This window comes from Triticum dicoccoides, chromosome 2A (genome assembly GCF_002162155.2).
Source record: "Triticum dicoccoides isolate Atlit2015 ecotype Zavitan chromosome 2A, WEW_v2.0, whole genome shotgun sequence".
Taxonomy (NCBI): Eukaryota; Viridiplantae; Streptophyta; class Magnoliopsida; order Poales; family Poaceae; genus Triticum; species Triticum dicoccoides.
In genome coordinates, this window is record NC_041382.1 from 536806137 (window position 1) to 536819898 (window position 13762).

Genomic DNA, 13762 nt, shown 5'->3' on the forward strand with positions numbered 1-13762 from the left:
CACTTTAATTTACTTACCTTCTGAACCTTAATTTACTTACCTTTTGAACCAATTTCACTTTAATTTACTTACCAAACTTTTAATCAAAATATAAGGTAATTCATCGTCAGAATTTGATGAACATTTATTTACACAATCGCATTATTATTGACAGGTAAATCACAAGTTAACGTATTAGAATATTTATATCCCGTTGCAACGCACGGGCATTGTTCTAGTCAAACCAACTAAAAAAGCTTGACACACCAACATAAACACATCAGATCCGAATAATCGGATGTGCGAGGACAAAAAACTCTAACTTCATAACACCGCCAAAAAAGAATGACAGTACTTTTATTCTTACAAAATACAAAAATCACTAGATGTTGAAGAGGAACATAAAAATCTTGAAGATGCGAAGTCCCCCTAGCTCGCAGCGCTAAGATGGCAGCCGGAGGCGAGGGGACCAAATATCGTTGGCGACGGCTGTTGTTGCGCCGTTCATGAAATCCAACGTCGTGCTAATTGATTTTTACTAGGGAGTCTCCTCTCACTTCTATTCTTTATTCTATCCACCTTCTAGTGTAAGGGTAAATCAGTTCATGGGCTTTGATGAGTATATTTTCGCCATGACTTTTCCTTGAATTGCTCGAGGGGATCGAAGGATATAACATATATGTATATTTTCGCCATCTTCTACCTTCCATAATTCACATGTAGCCTTTTCTGAAGGTTTGAATTTCATATCATATGTTGTGCCAAATATAAAATGAGCTGTTTGTCAAGGTTGCATCAAAATTTACCATCTGGAAATATATAGGGTGTAGAACTCTGACATACAAAAATGAGTTTTTTTTTTGCAATAAAAATGGGTTATTCTCGATAGGACGCCAAACTTGTTTCCCAGTAGGGTCCTGTTAAAGTACAAAACCGCATAACTCTTTTCTTTAGGCCCTGCTTGGATTGTCGGTTTGCTCCTAAATACCCCCATAATCAAAACAGACCTCCAGCCGTCATTTTTAAATTGGGCGGAAATAACGCAGCGGCCGGTAAAATACACCTGTAGATTAAATCCGGGTGTATAAATTTACACCCAATCCAAGCGGGGCCTTAGTCACATTCATTTTTCACTAGGCAAACCAGTGTATTTGCTTTTGGTTTTCCTTGTCACTCTACCAATATCGTGACATCGCCTCCGTAATTTTCTGGCAAAATAAAGTCCTAAATTGACGTCACCTTTAGAGGGACTGTAAAGTAATCTTTACGAAAGGAATTGAGAGGGAAAAACCGAAGAGAAGATAAAACGGGAGGCACAGCGGTTCATTGTTCAGGAATTTGCCACGTGGCTACAGATTTTACGACACGCTCTGTGGCCGCCGTCCGGTCGATGCCATACAGAAACCCTGCGTACTGGGCCCAGGTGTCAGTGAGACACACCCACTGCTCGCTCCCTCCCCCGAAACTGTCCACGCCTCCACGGAGCTCCGAGCAGTCGGAGGCAGGCAGCGATGGCCTCGCCGGCGGTGGCGATGCGGCGCCCGTCCCCCACCGTCCTCGCCTCCGCCCCTCGCCGCCGTCCCCGCCGTCACGTGAGTGCCCACTCCCGTCGCTCCCGTGGCGCCCGCCGGCCGAAATTGTTTAGGCCCGTATCTGCGCCTTCTGATTTGGTGTGTCGGCCTAATAATTTCCGCGCTTTGATGGCGGAATTCTGTGCTTCCATTGTGGAATGTCAAATCCTCTTGGAGCGATCCAGCTAGTCCAGCAGAGTTTGACTACCGTTGTCGAGTCAGTAACATTAGGGAATCGGTTGCTCTTGGATTGGCTCCACTTAAAGTGAGTGGACAGGACCATTACGTGTAGGCTTGAGGCTAGTAGGATTTGGTTTGTGTGATAATAAGCGCGGTGAAGCTGGCAGTTAGAGAGTTGTTCCTGTCACATTATATATATACACATAAAACCAATACTGATATGATGACTGTTTCCGATTTAAGTATCTACACCCTTATGAACACGGTGTTCTATTAAACATTAGAGAAATGAATCATGTACTCCCTCCGGTCCTTTTTACTCTGCATATTAGGTTTGTCCGAAGTCAATCTCATCCAATTTTGACCAAGTTTATATAAAAAATTATAGACATTCACATAACAACACCAATATCATTAGATTCATCTTGGAATATATTTTCATATTATATTTATTAGATATTATAGATGCTAATAATTTCTAATATAAATTTGGTCAAACTTAGCAAAGTTTGACTTTCGGCAAATCCAATGTGCAGAGTAAAAAGGACCGGAGGGAGTATACACTCCGATCCGTCAACAAATGATATCCATTCTGGAATTTGTGTAATTCTTGTCCAGTGTGATGTTTCTTATTTTGTGCCAAATTCTGTTCCCAAGCCTTTGCTTATTCATTTCATCCACAATGATTTGCAGGAGTATTCACCTTCCAACATGGGCTCCCCAAGCTCGGCTTCACGCTTAAAAGTTACTGCACTTTTTGGGTGGATCAAGGGAGATAGATATTCGAGGACTCGTGAATTGATCCCTTCTGCTGAATCGTACACTCTCACAGGGTCAGCCTCAGAGGTGTTTCTGTTTTTCTTGAGTCAACTCTTTTTCCAGGACTTGTGCGCCTGATTCATGGCTTTCTTAACCATTTCTTGATTTTAGGTGGACACAAAGCCACGTGAGGTATCGATTTCTGTTGTCTCTTCTATCATGGACATACCTCCGGCAGAGTGGGATGCATGTGCAGTTGATTCAGTTGAGCCTGAAAAGTTTAATCCTTTTCTTACACATGCATTTCTCTCAAGCTTAGAGGAATCGGGTTCTGCGGTGAAGGTGAGCATATAAAGCACCATTTCTTGATTCCGTACACCCACTATCAGACTTTATACTCATTTCATGGTTCATTTAGTCGTGTTAATATACTCCCAGAAATTTCAATACCTAATATCTCTAACTTTTGTTCTATCCCGATAAGCATGGGCCCTACAATTTATAATTGTTATGAGCCTCCTTGAAACTGTCATGTCCTGTACTCATTTCAGGAAACAGGGTGGTTACCCCTGCATGTTGTTGCACGGGACGAGAACGAAAATATTTTAGGTGTTATTCCGCTTTACCTTAAAAGGTTTAACATCATTAACACAATATCACTACCGTTTCCCTAATTTCTGTACACCTCCCTTCATCTCGTTCATTGGCTGAACAACCACAATGTGCATTTGCAGCCATTCTAGGGGTGAGTTTGTATTCGATCAGTCATGGGCGGAAGCTTACCACAGCTATGGACTTGAATACTATCCAAAGTTGCAGTCTTGTGTCCCTTTTACTCCAGTAACTGGTCAAAGAATATTACTTCGGAATACATCCTACCGGGATCAAGTTTTTGATGCTTTAGTAAAAGCTTTGAAGAATTTGGCTACCAAGGTAGTGAAGTCAGAATTCTAGCAATATATTGTTAACAGTCTCTTGGCTGCCGAATAATTGTAGCAAAAGTTACAAAATGCTATTGTATGGTTGTGCTTTGCTTCATATGGCAATGGCAATATGACATTTTGATATTCAATAGGAATCATTACTCATCAATTTATGAATCAGTTGTCTTTTCATTTACTCTAATTTTGTTGTCATTTCCAATGAATACAACAAGCCACCAGGTTTAGTTCACTGAATTGGAAGGCTCTGTTGTCTTCTTGCAGCTAATGTTTCGAAATCGATGCTTTGTCTTTATTGAATTGTCTAACAGAGATAAGTGAATGAGAGTTTTATAGTCAGAGTCTCTTTAGACCTGCTGAATCTTCATGGTGTTTGCTAATTTCGATTTTGGGGTATACAATGTTATAATAGCATGTAATTTGCCTATACATTTTTTTATTTCATGGATAGCTTCTGTGACTCTTAAATAGGTGGAAACCCTCCCATCCACTGGACGAATTGACAATCTTTTGTTTTCTGCTGCATTTCAGCTGAATGTGTCATCACTGCATATAACTTTTCCATCTGAAGGTGAATTTAGCAAGTTGAAGGATAGTGGATTGTTGCAAAGGATTGGGCTGCAATACCATTGGACAAACCGGAATTACAAATGGTACGTTAACATGAGATTTATAGAACTTCTGGATTGCAGTGGTTTAAAGTGCTCTTCTGACCACATAAGGCTATGACTCAGGGACACATTTAGTCATAAGCACGGCCTGGTAGACATATTAACAGGATTACATCACAAACAAGGGGCACCTACAATTTTCATCACAATAATGCAACCTCCAGGATTTTCTTTTCAACAACCTTCCACACTTGTTAACATATCAAGATCCCAGATTGTTGATAACTTGATATACCTTTTCTTTCATTTTATCTGGGAGTTTATTTGGGAAGTGTGGTGTTCAAGCTAGTAATACAATCTTCTCAGACATTTCTTGGCGGTTATGATATTGTTTCCCCCCTGTTTGGATTTTTACATCTGCATGACCATCCCAATGGAATAGTTGACGTCGGCAGATAATTGTAGATAAGAGCTTACATGCAAGAAATGCAAGTCCCTATGTGAAAAGTATAAACATGTTGGGGAACGTAGCAGAAATTCAAAATTTTCCTACGTGTCACCAAGATCTATCTAGGGAGAAACCAGCAACGAGGGGAAGGAGAGTGCATCTACATACCCTTGTAGATCGCTAAGCGGAAGCGTTCAAGAGAACGGGGTTGAAGGAGTCGTACTCGTCGTGATCCAAATCACCGGAGATCCTAGTGCCGAACGGACGGCACCTCCGCGTTCAACACACGTACAGCTCGGTGACGTCTCCCATGCCTTGATCCAGCAAGGAGAGAGGGAGAGGTTGAGGAAGACTCCATCCAACAGCAGCACAACGGCGTGATGGTGATGGAGGAGCGTGGCAATCCAGCAGGGCTTCGCCAAGCACCACGGGAGAGGAGGAGGAGGAGAGGCAGGGCTGCACCAGTAGAGGGAGAAGTTCTCATGTTTTGGCAGCCCCAAAACCTCAAGTATATATATAGGGGGGAAGGGGGCTGCGCCCCCTTTAGGGTTTCCCACCCCAAGGGGTGCGGCCAGCCCTAGATGGGACTTGGAGGGGGCGGCCAAGAGGGGGAGAGAGGGGGCGCGCCCTAGGGTGGGCCTATAGGCCCATCAGCGCCTAGGGTTTCCCCTCTCCCCTCCTAGCTGCGCCTTGGGCAAGGGTGGGAGGCGCACCAGCCCACTCTGGGGCTGGTCCCTTTCCACTCTAAGCCCATGCAAGCCTCCGGGGCTGGTGGCCCCACTTGGTGGACCCCCGGGACCCTCCCGGTGGTCCCGGTACGTTACCGATAAAACCCGAAACTTTTTCGATGACCAAAACAGGACTTTCCATATATAAATCTTTACCTCCGGACCATTTCGGAACTCCTCGTGACGTCCGGGATCTCATCCGGGACTCTGAACAACATTCGGTAGCCACATACAAACTTCCTTTATAACCCTAGCGTCATCGAACCTTAAGTGTGTAGACCCTACGGGTTCGGGAGACATGTAGACATGACCGAGACGTTCTCCGGTCAATAACCAACAGCGGGATCTGGATACCCATGTTGGCTCCCACATGTTCCACGATGATCTCATCGGATGAACCACGATGTCAAGGACTCAATCGATTCCGTATACAATTCCCTTTGTCTAGCGGTATTGTACTTGCCTGAGATTCGATCGTCGGTATCCCGATACCTTGTTCAATCTCGTTACCGGCAAGTCTCTTTACTCGTTCCGTAACACATCATCCCGTGATCAACCCCTTGGTCACATTGTGCACATTCTGATGATGTCCTACCGAGTGGGCCCAGAGATACCTCTCCGTTTACACGGAGTGACAAATCCCAGTCTCGATTCGTGCCAACCCAACAGACACTTTCGGAGATACCTGTAATGCACCTTTATAGCCACCCAGTTACGTTGTGACGTTTGGTACACCCAAAGCATTCCTACGGTATCCGGGAGTTGCACAATCTCATGGTCTAAGGAAAAGATACTTGATATTAGAAAAGCTTTAGCATACGAACTACACGATCTCTATGCTAGGCTTAGGATTGGGTCTTGTCCATCACATCATTCTCCTAATGATGTGATCCCGTTATCAACGACATCCAATGTCCATGGTCAGGAAACCGTAACCATCTATTGATCAACGATCAACGAGCTAGTCAACTAGAGGCTTACTAGGGACATGGTGTTGTCTATGTATCCACACATGTATCTGAGCTTCCTATCAATACAATTATAGCATGGATAATAAACGATTATCATGAACAAGGAAATATAATAATAACTAATTTATTATTGCCTCTAGGGCATATTTCCAACAGTCTCCCACTTGCACTAGAGTCAATAATCTAGTTCACATCGCCATGTGATTAAAACAGACAGGTCACATCGCCATGTGACCAACATCCAAAGAGTTTACTAGTGTCTAAACTAGTTCACATCACCATGTGATTAAGTCTCAATGTGTTCTGGGGTTTGGTCATGTTCTGCTTGTGAGAGAGGTTTTAGTCAACGGGTCTGCAACATTCAGATCCGTATGTACTTCGCAAATCTCTAGGTCATATTGTAAACGCTGCTACCATTCTCCACTTGGAGCTATTCCAAATGGTTGTTCCACTATACGTATCCGGTTTGCTACTCAGAGTCATTCGGATAGGTGTTAAAGCTTGCATCGACGTAACCCTTTATGCTGAACTCTTCAAGATCATGTTAAGGTATATGCTCATTTGGAAGTACCATTAAGCGTTTTTGATCTATCCTCATAGGTCTTGATGCTCAATGTTGAAGTAGCTTAATCCAGGTTTTCTATTGAAAAACACCTTTCAAATAACCCTATATGCTTTCCAGAAATTCTACATCATTTCTGATCAACAGTATGTCAACAACATATACTCATCAGAAATTCTATAGTGCTCCCACTCACTTCTTTGGAAATACAAGTTTCTCATAAACTTTGTATAAACCCAAAATCTTTTGATCATCTCATCAAAGTGTACATTCCAACTCCGAGATGCTTACTCCAGTCCTTAGATGGATCGCTGGAGCTAGCATACCTTTTAGCATCCTTAGAATCGACAAAACCTTTCTGAATGTATCACATACAACCTTTCCTTACGAAAACTGGTAAGGAAACTCGTTTTGACATCTGTCTGCCAGATTTCATAAATGCAGCTAATGCTAACATGATTCCGACGGACTTAAGCATCGCTACGGATGAGAAAATCTCATCATAGTCAACTCTTTGAACTTGTGAAAAACTCTTCGCCACAAGTCGAGCTTTATAGATGGTGACATTACCATCCACGTCCGTCTTCTTCTTAAAGATCCATTTATCTCAATGGCTTGCCGATCATCGGGCAAGTCCACCAAAGTCCATGCTTTGTTCTGATACATGGATCCTATCTCGGATTTCATGGCTTCTAACCATTTGTTGGAACATGGGCCCACCATTGCTTCTCCATAGCTCGTAGGTTCATTGTTGTGTAGCAACATGACCTTCAAGACAGGATCATCGTACCACTCCGAAGCAGTATGCGTCCTTGTCGTCCTACGAGGTTCGGTAGTGACTTGATCCGAAGCTTCATGATCAATATCATAAGCTTCCACTTCAATTGGTGTAGGTGCCACGGGAACAACTTCATGTGCCCTGCTACACACTGGTTGAAGTGATGGTTCAATAACCTCATCAAGTCTCCACTATCCTCCCACTCAATTCTCAAGACAAACCTTTCCTCGAGAAAGGACCCGATTCAAGAAACAATCCCTATTGCTTTCGGATCTGAATTAGGAGGTATACCCAACTGTTTTGGGTGTCCTATGAAGATGCATTTTATCCGCTTTGGGTTCGAGCTTATCAATCCTGAAACTTTTTCACATAAGCGTCGCAGCCCCAAACCTTTAAGAAACGACAACTTAGGTTTCTCTAAACCATAATTCATACGGTGTCATCTCAACGGAATTACGTGGTGCCCTATTTAAAGTGAATGTGGTTGTCTCTAATGCCTAACCCATGAACAATAGTGGTAATTCGATAAGAGACATCATGGTACGCACCATATCCAATAGGGTGCAACTATGATGTTCGGACACACCATCACACTATGGTGTTCCAGGCGGTATTGGTTGTGAAATAATCTCCACAATGTCTTAATTGTGTGCCAAACTCGTAACTCAGATATTCATCTCTATGATCATATCATAGACATTTAATCCTCTTGTCACAATGATCTTCTACTTCACTCTGAAATTACTTGAACCATTCAATAATTCAGACTTGTGTTTCATCAAGTAAATATTCTCAACATCTACTCGAATCATCTGTGAAGTAAGAACATAACGATATTCACTGCATGCCTCAGCACTCATTGGACTGCACACATCAAAATGTGTTACTTCCAACAAGTTGCTATTTTGTTCCATCTTACTGAAACCGAGGCTTTCAGTCATCTTGCCCATGTGGTATGATTTGCATGTCTCAAGTGATTCAAAATCAAGTGAGTCAAAACGGTCCATTTGCATGGAGTTTCTTCATGCATATATACCAATAGACATGGTTCGCATGTCTCAAACTTTCAAAATGAGTGAGTCCAAAGATCCATCAACATGGAGCTTCTTCATGCGTTTTATACCGATATGACTTACGTGGCAGTGCCACAAGTAGGTGGTACTATCATTACTATCTTATATCTTTTGGCATGAACATGTGTATTACTACGATCGAGATTCAATAAACCATTCATTTCAGGTGTAAGACCATTGAAGGTATTATTCAAATAAACAGAGTAACCATTATTCTCTTTAAATGAATAACCGTATTGCGATAGACATAATCCAATCATGTCTATGCTCAACGCAAACACCAATCTCGATGGTAGAGGAAGCGTGCGATGCTTGATCATATCAACATTGGAAATACTTCCAACACATATCGTCAGCTCACCTTTAGCTAGTCTCCGTTTATTCCGTAGCTTTTATTTCGAGTTACTAACACTTAGCAACCGAACCGGTATCTAATACCCTGGTGCTACTAGGAGTACTAGTAAAGTACACATCAACACAATGTATATCCAATATACTTCTATCGACCTTGCCAGCCTTCTCATCTACCAAGTATCTAGGGTAATTCTGCTCCAGTGGCTGTTCCCCTTATTAAGAAGCGCTCAGTCTCGGGTTTGGGTTCAACCTTGGGTTTCTCCACTAGAGCAGCAACTGATTTGTTGTTCCATGAAGTATCCCTTCTTGCCCTTGCCCTTCTTGAAACTAGTGGTTTCACCAACCATCAACAATTGATGCTCCTTCTTGATTTCTACATTCGCGGTGTCAAACATCGTGAATACCTCAAGGATCATCATATCTATCCCTGATATGTTATAGTTCATCACGAAGCTCTAGCAGCTTGGTGGCAATGACTTTGGAGAAACATCACTATCTCATCTGGAAGATCAACTCCCACTCAATTCAAGTGATTGTTGCACTCAGACAATCTGAGCACAAGCTCAACGATTGAGCTTTTCTCTCTTAGTTTGCAGCTAAGAAAATTGTCGGAGGTCTTATACCTCTTGACGTGGGCACGAGCCTGAAATCCCAATTTCAGCCCTCGAAACATCTCATATGTTCCGCGACGTTTCGAAAACGTCTTTGGTGCCTCTACTCTAAACCGTTTAACTGAACTATCACGTAGTTATCAAGACATGTATGTCCGATGTTCGCAACATCCACAAACGACGTTTGGGGTTCAGCATACTGAGCGGTGCATTAAGGACATAAGCTTTCTACTGTCCGCATAATCGCTACTTTCAACTTTCAACTATAGTTTCTCTAGGAACATATCTAAACAGTGGAACTAAAGCGCGAGCTAACGACATAATTTGCAAAAAGGTCTTTTTGACTATGTTCAGGATAATTAAGTTCATCTTATGAACTCCCACTCAGATAGACATCCCTCTGGTCATCTAAGTGATTACATGATCCGAGTCAACTAGGCCGTGTCCGATCATCACGTGAGACGGACTAGTCATCATCGGTGAACATCTTCATGTTGATCGTATCTACTATACGACTCATGTTCGACCTTTCGGTCTCTGTGTTCCGAGGCCATGTCTGTACATGCTAGGCTCGTCAAGTTAACCCTAAGTGTTTCGCGTGTGTAAATCTGTCTTACACCCGTTGTATGTGAACGTAAGAATCCATCACACCCGATCATCACGTGGTGCTTAGAAGCGACGAACTTTAGCAACGGTGCACAGTTAGGGGGAACACTTTCTTGAAATTTTAATGAGGGATCATCTTATTTAGTACCGTCGTTCTAAGCAAATAAGATGCATAAACATAATAAACATCACATGCAATTATATAGTAGTGACATGATATGGCCAATATCATATGGCTCCATTGATCTCCATCTTCGGGGCTCCATGATCATCATCGTCACCGGCATGACACCATGATCTCCATCATCATGATCTCCATCATTGTGTCTTCATGAAGTTGTCACGCCAACGACTACTTCTACTTCTATGGCTAACGCGTTTAGCAATAAAGTAAAGTAATTACATGGCGTTATTCAATGACACGCAGGTCATACAATAAAAAAAGACAACTCCTATGGCTCATGCCGGTTGTCATACTCATCGACATGCAAGTCGTGAATCCTATTACAAGAACATGATCAATCTCATACATCACATATCATTCATCACATTCTTCTTGGCCATATCACATCACATAGCATACCCTGCAAAAACAAGTTAGACGTCCTCTAAATGTTGTTTGCATGTTTTACGTGGCTGCTATGGGTTTCTAGCAAGAACGTTTCTTACCTACGCAAAACCACAACGTGATATGCCAATTGCTATTTACCCTTCATAAAGACCCTTTTCATCGAATCCGTTCCGACTAAAGTGGGAGAGACTGGCACCCGCTAGCCACCTTATGCACCAAGTGCATGTCAGTCGGTGGAACCTGTCTCACGTAAGAGTACGTGTAAGGTCGGTCCGGGCCGCTTCATCCCACAATACCGTCGAAACAAGATTGGACTAGTAACGGTAAGCATATTGAACAAAATCAACGCCCACAACTACTTTGTGTTCTACTCGTGCAAAGAATCTACGCAATAGACCTAGCTCATGATGCCACTGTTGAGGAACGTAGCAGAAATTCAAAATTTTCCTACGTGTCACCAAGATCTATCTATGGAGAAACCAGCAACGAGGGGAAGGAGAGTGCATCTACATACCCTTGTAGATCGCTAAGCGGAAGCGTTCAAGAGAACGGGGTTGAAGGAGTCGTACTCGTCGTGATCCAAATCACCGGAGATCCTAGTGCCGAACGGACGGCACCTCCGCGTTCAACACACGTACAGCCCGGTGACGTCTCCCATGCCTTGATCCAGCAAGGAGAGAGGGAGAGGTTGAGGAAGACTCCATCCAACAGCAACACAACGGCGTGATGGTGATGGAGGAGCGTGGCAATCCAGCAGGGCTTCGCCAAGCACCACGGGAGAGGAGGAGGAGGAGAGGCAGGGCTGCACCAGTAGAGGGAGAAGTTCTCATGTTTTGGCAGCCCCAAAACCTCAAGTATATATATAGGGGGGAAGGGGGCTGCGCCCCCTTTAGGGTTTCCCACCCCAAGGGGTGCGGCCAGCCCTAGATGGGACTTGGAGGGGGCGGCCAAGAGGGGGAGAGAGGGGGCGCGCCCTAGGGTGGGCCTATAGGCCCATCAGCGCCTAGGGTTTCCCCTCTCCCCTCCTAGCTGCGCCTTGGGCAAGGGTGGGAGGCGCACCAGCCCACTCTGGGGCTGGTCCCTTTCCACTCTAAGCCCATGCAAGCCTCCGGGGCTGGTGGCCCCACTTGGTGGACCCCCGGGACCCTCCCGGTGGTCCCGGTACGTTACCGATAAAACCCGAAACTTTTTCGATGACCAAAACAGGACTTTCCATATATAAATCTTTACCTCCGGACCATTTCGGAACTCCTCGTGACGTCCGGGATCTCATCCGGGACTCTGAACAACATTCGGTAGCCACATACAAACTTCCTTTATAACCCTAGCGTCATCGAACCTTAAGTGTGTAGACCCTACGGGTTCGGGAGACATGTAGACATGACCGAGACGTTCTCCGGTCAATAACCAACAGCGGGATCTGGATACCCATGTTGGCTCCCACATGTTCCACGATGATCTCATCGGATGAACCACGATGTCAAGGACTCAATCGATTCCGTATACAATTCCCTTTGTCTAGCGGTATTGTACTTGCCTGAGATTCGATCGTCGGTATCCCGATACCTTGTTCAATCTCGTTACCGGCAAGTCTCTTTACTCGTTCCGTAACACATCATCCCGTGATCAACCCCTTGGTCACATTGTGCACATTCTGATGATGTCCTACCGAGTGGGCCCAGAGATACCTCTCCGTTTACACGGAGTGACAAATCCCAGTCTCGATTCGTGCCAACCCAACAGACACTTTCGGAGATACCTGTAATGCACCTTTATAGCCACTCAGTTACGTTGTGACGTTTGGTACACCCAAAGCATTCCTACGGTATCCGGGAGTTGCACAATCTCATGGTCTAAGGAAAAGATACTTGATATTAGAAAAGCTTTAGCATACGAACTACACGATCTCTATGCTAGGCTTAGGATTGGGTCTTGTCCATCACATCATTCTCCTAATGATGTGATCCCGTTATCAACGACATCCAATGTCCATGGTCAGGAAACCGTAACCATCTATTGATCAACGAGCTAGTCAACTAGAGGCTTACTAGGGACATGGTGTTGTCTATGTATCCACACATGTATCTGAGTTTCCTATCAATACAATTATAGCATGGATAATAAACGATTATCATGAACAAGGAAATATAACAATAACTAATTTATTATTGCCTCTAGGGCATATTTCCAACAAAACATTCTACCTTGGGATTTACGATCATGCCATTGCCCTCATTTGCTACTTTTGGAAATTTTATGAGCTTACATTCTACTGATTATGTGATTATGATATATCAATATTTACTGATATCTCTTTGTTCCACCCTTCAGTTTTGATGATTTTTTGATGGATTTGAAGCAGCCCAAACGGAAGAATATCAGACAAGAACGTAAAAAGGTTTGCCTTTGTTTTGGATTCCCTTTTCAAATTTTGGATATAAATAACATTTATATTTTTATCCTGCTTTTCAGATTCCTGCTCAGAACTTAAAAATGAAGCGCCTCCGAGGAGATGAAATAAAGGTACTTACGGTGCTCAGCTGCTTATTTGTACTCAGTATTAATTTTCTTGACATCATCAGATACTTCCAGAAATGCCTGCTCATCCGCCTTTCTTTCTGAGGCACTTCAAGTTTATTTCACAAAACAGTTGCAGATTTTACCAACTTATAATGGTTTTCCTTCGCATTGCAGAGCAGCCACTGGGACACCTTCTATAAATTCTACCGTAACACAACTGATAATCAGTTTGGTCCAATAACACTCTTTCCTTGTAATTTACTTTCTGTATTTTCCATGTTAAACAATTCCCAAGTGGTTCTTTCCTGAACAAATCACAAGGTTTCTCCAAATAGTTGTCTATCTTCAACAGATTTTTACCAATGCATGTGTCACTGTGCAATAAGAGCTTGAAACTAATTAAAGCAATAACAGCTGGCAAAATGCTTTTAATTGGTAAATAGTAGTGCATATAATTGTAATTTGATTGGACGCACAAAGTTCTAAAAAATCACCATCA

The 13762-nt window shown here is 43.2% G+C and overlaps 1 protein-coding gene across 1 annotated transcript in view; it reads left to right on the forward strand.

The window, feature by feature from the left end:
- Positions 1 to 1396: 1396 nt before the first annotated feature.
- LOC119355233 overlaps positions 1397 to 13762 on the forward strand; it is a 14765-nt gene continuing 2399 nt past the window's right edge. Inside the window, exons 1-9 of the mRNA XM_037622019.1 lie at positions 1397 to 1571; positions 2424 to 2576; positions 2661 to 2831; positions 3041 to 3123; positions 3224 to 3422; positions 3962 to 4083; positions 13075 to 13141; positions 13216 to 13266; positions 13438 to 13490. Of these exons, the coding sequence (XP_037477916.1) occupies positions 1491 to 1571; positions 2424 to 2576; positions 2661 to 2831; positions 3041 to 3123; positions 3224 to 3422; positions 3962 to 4083; positions 13075 to 13141; positions 13216 to 13266; positions 13438 to 13490 (980 nt within the window). The 5' untranslated portion in view covers positions 1397 to 1490. The remainder of the gene's footprint in view (positions 1572 to 2423; positions 2577 to 2660; positions 2832 to 3040; positions 3124 to 3223; positions 3423 to 3961; positions 4084 to 13074; positions 13142 to 13215; positions 13267 to 13437; positions 13491 to 13762) is intronic.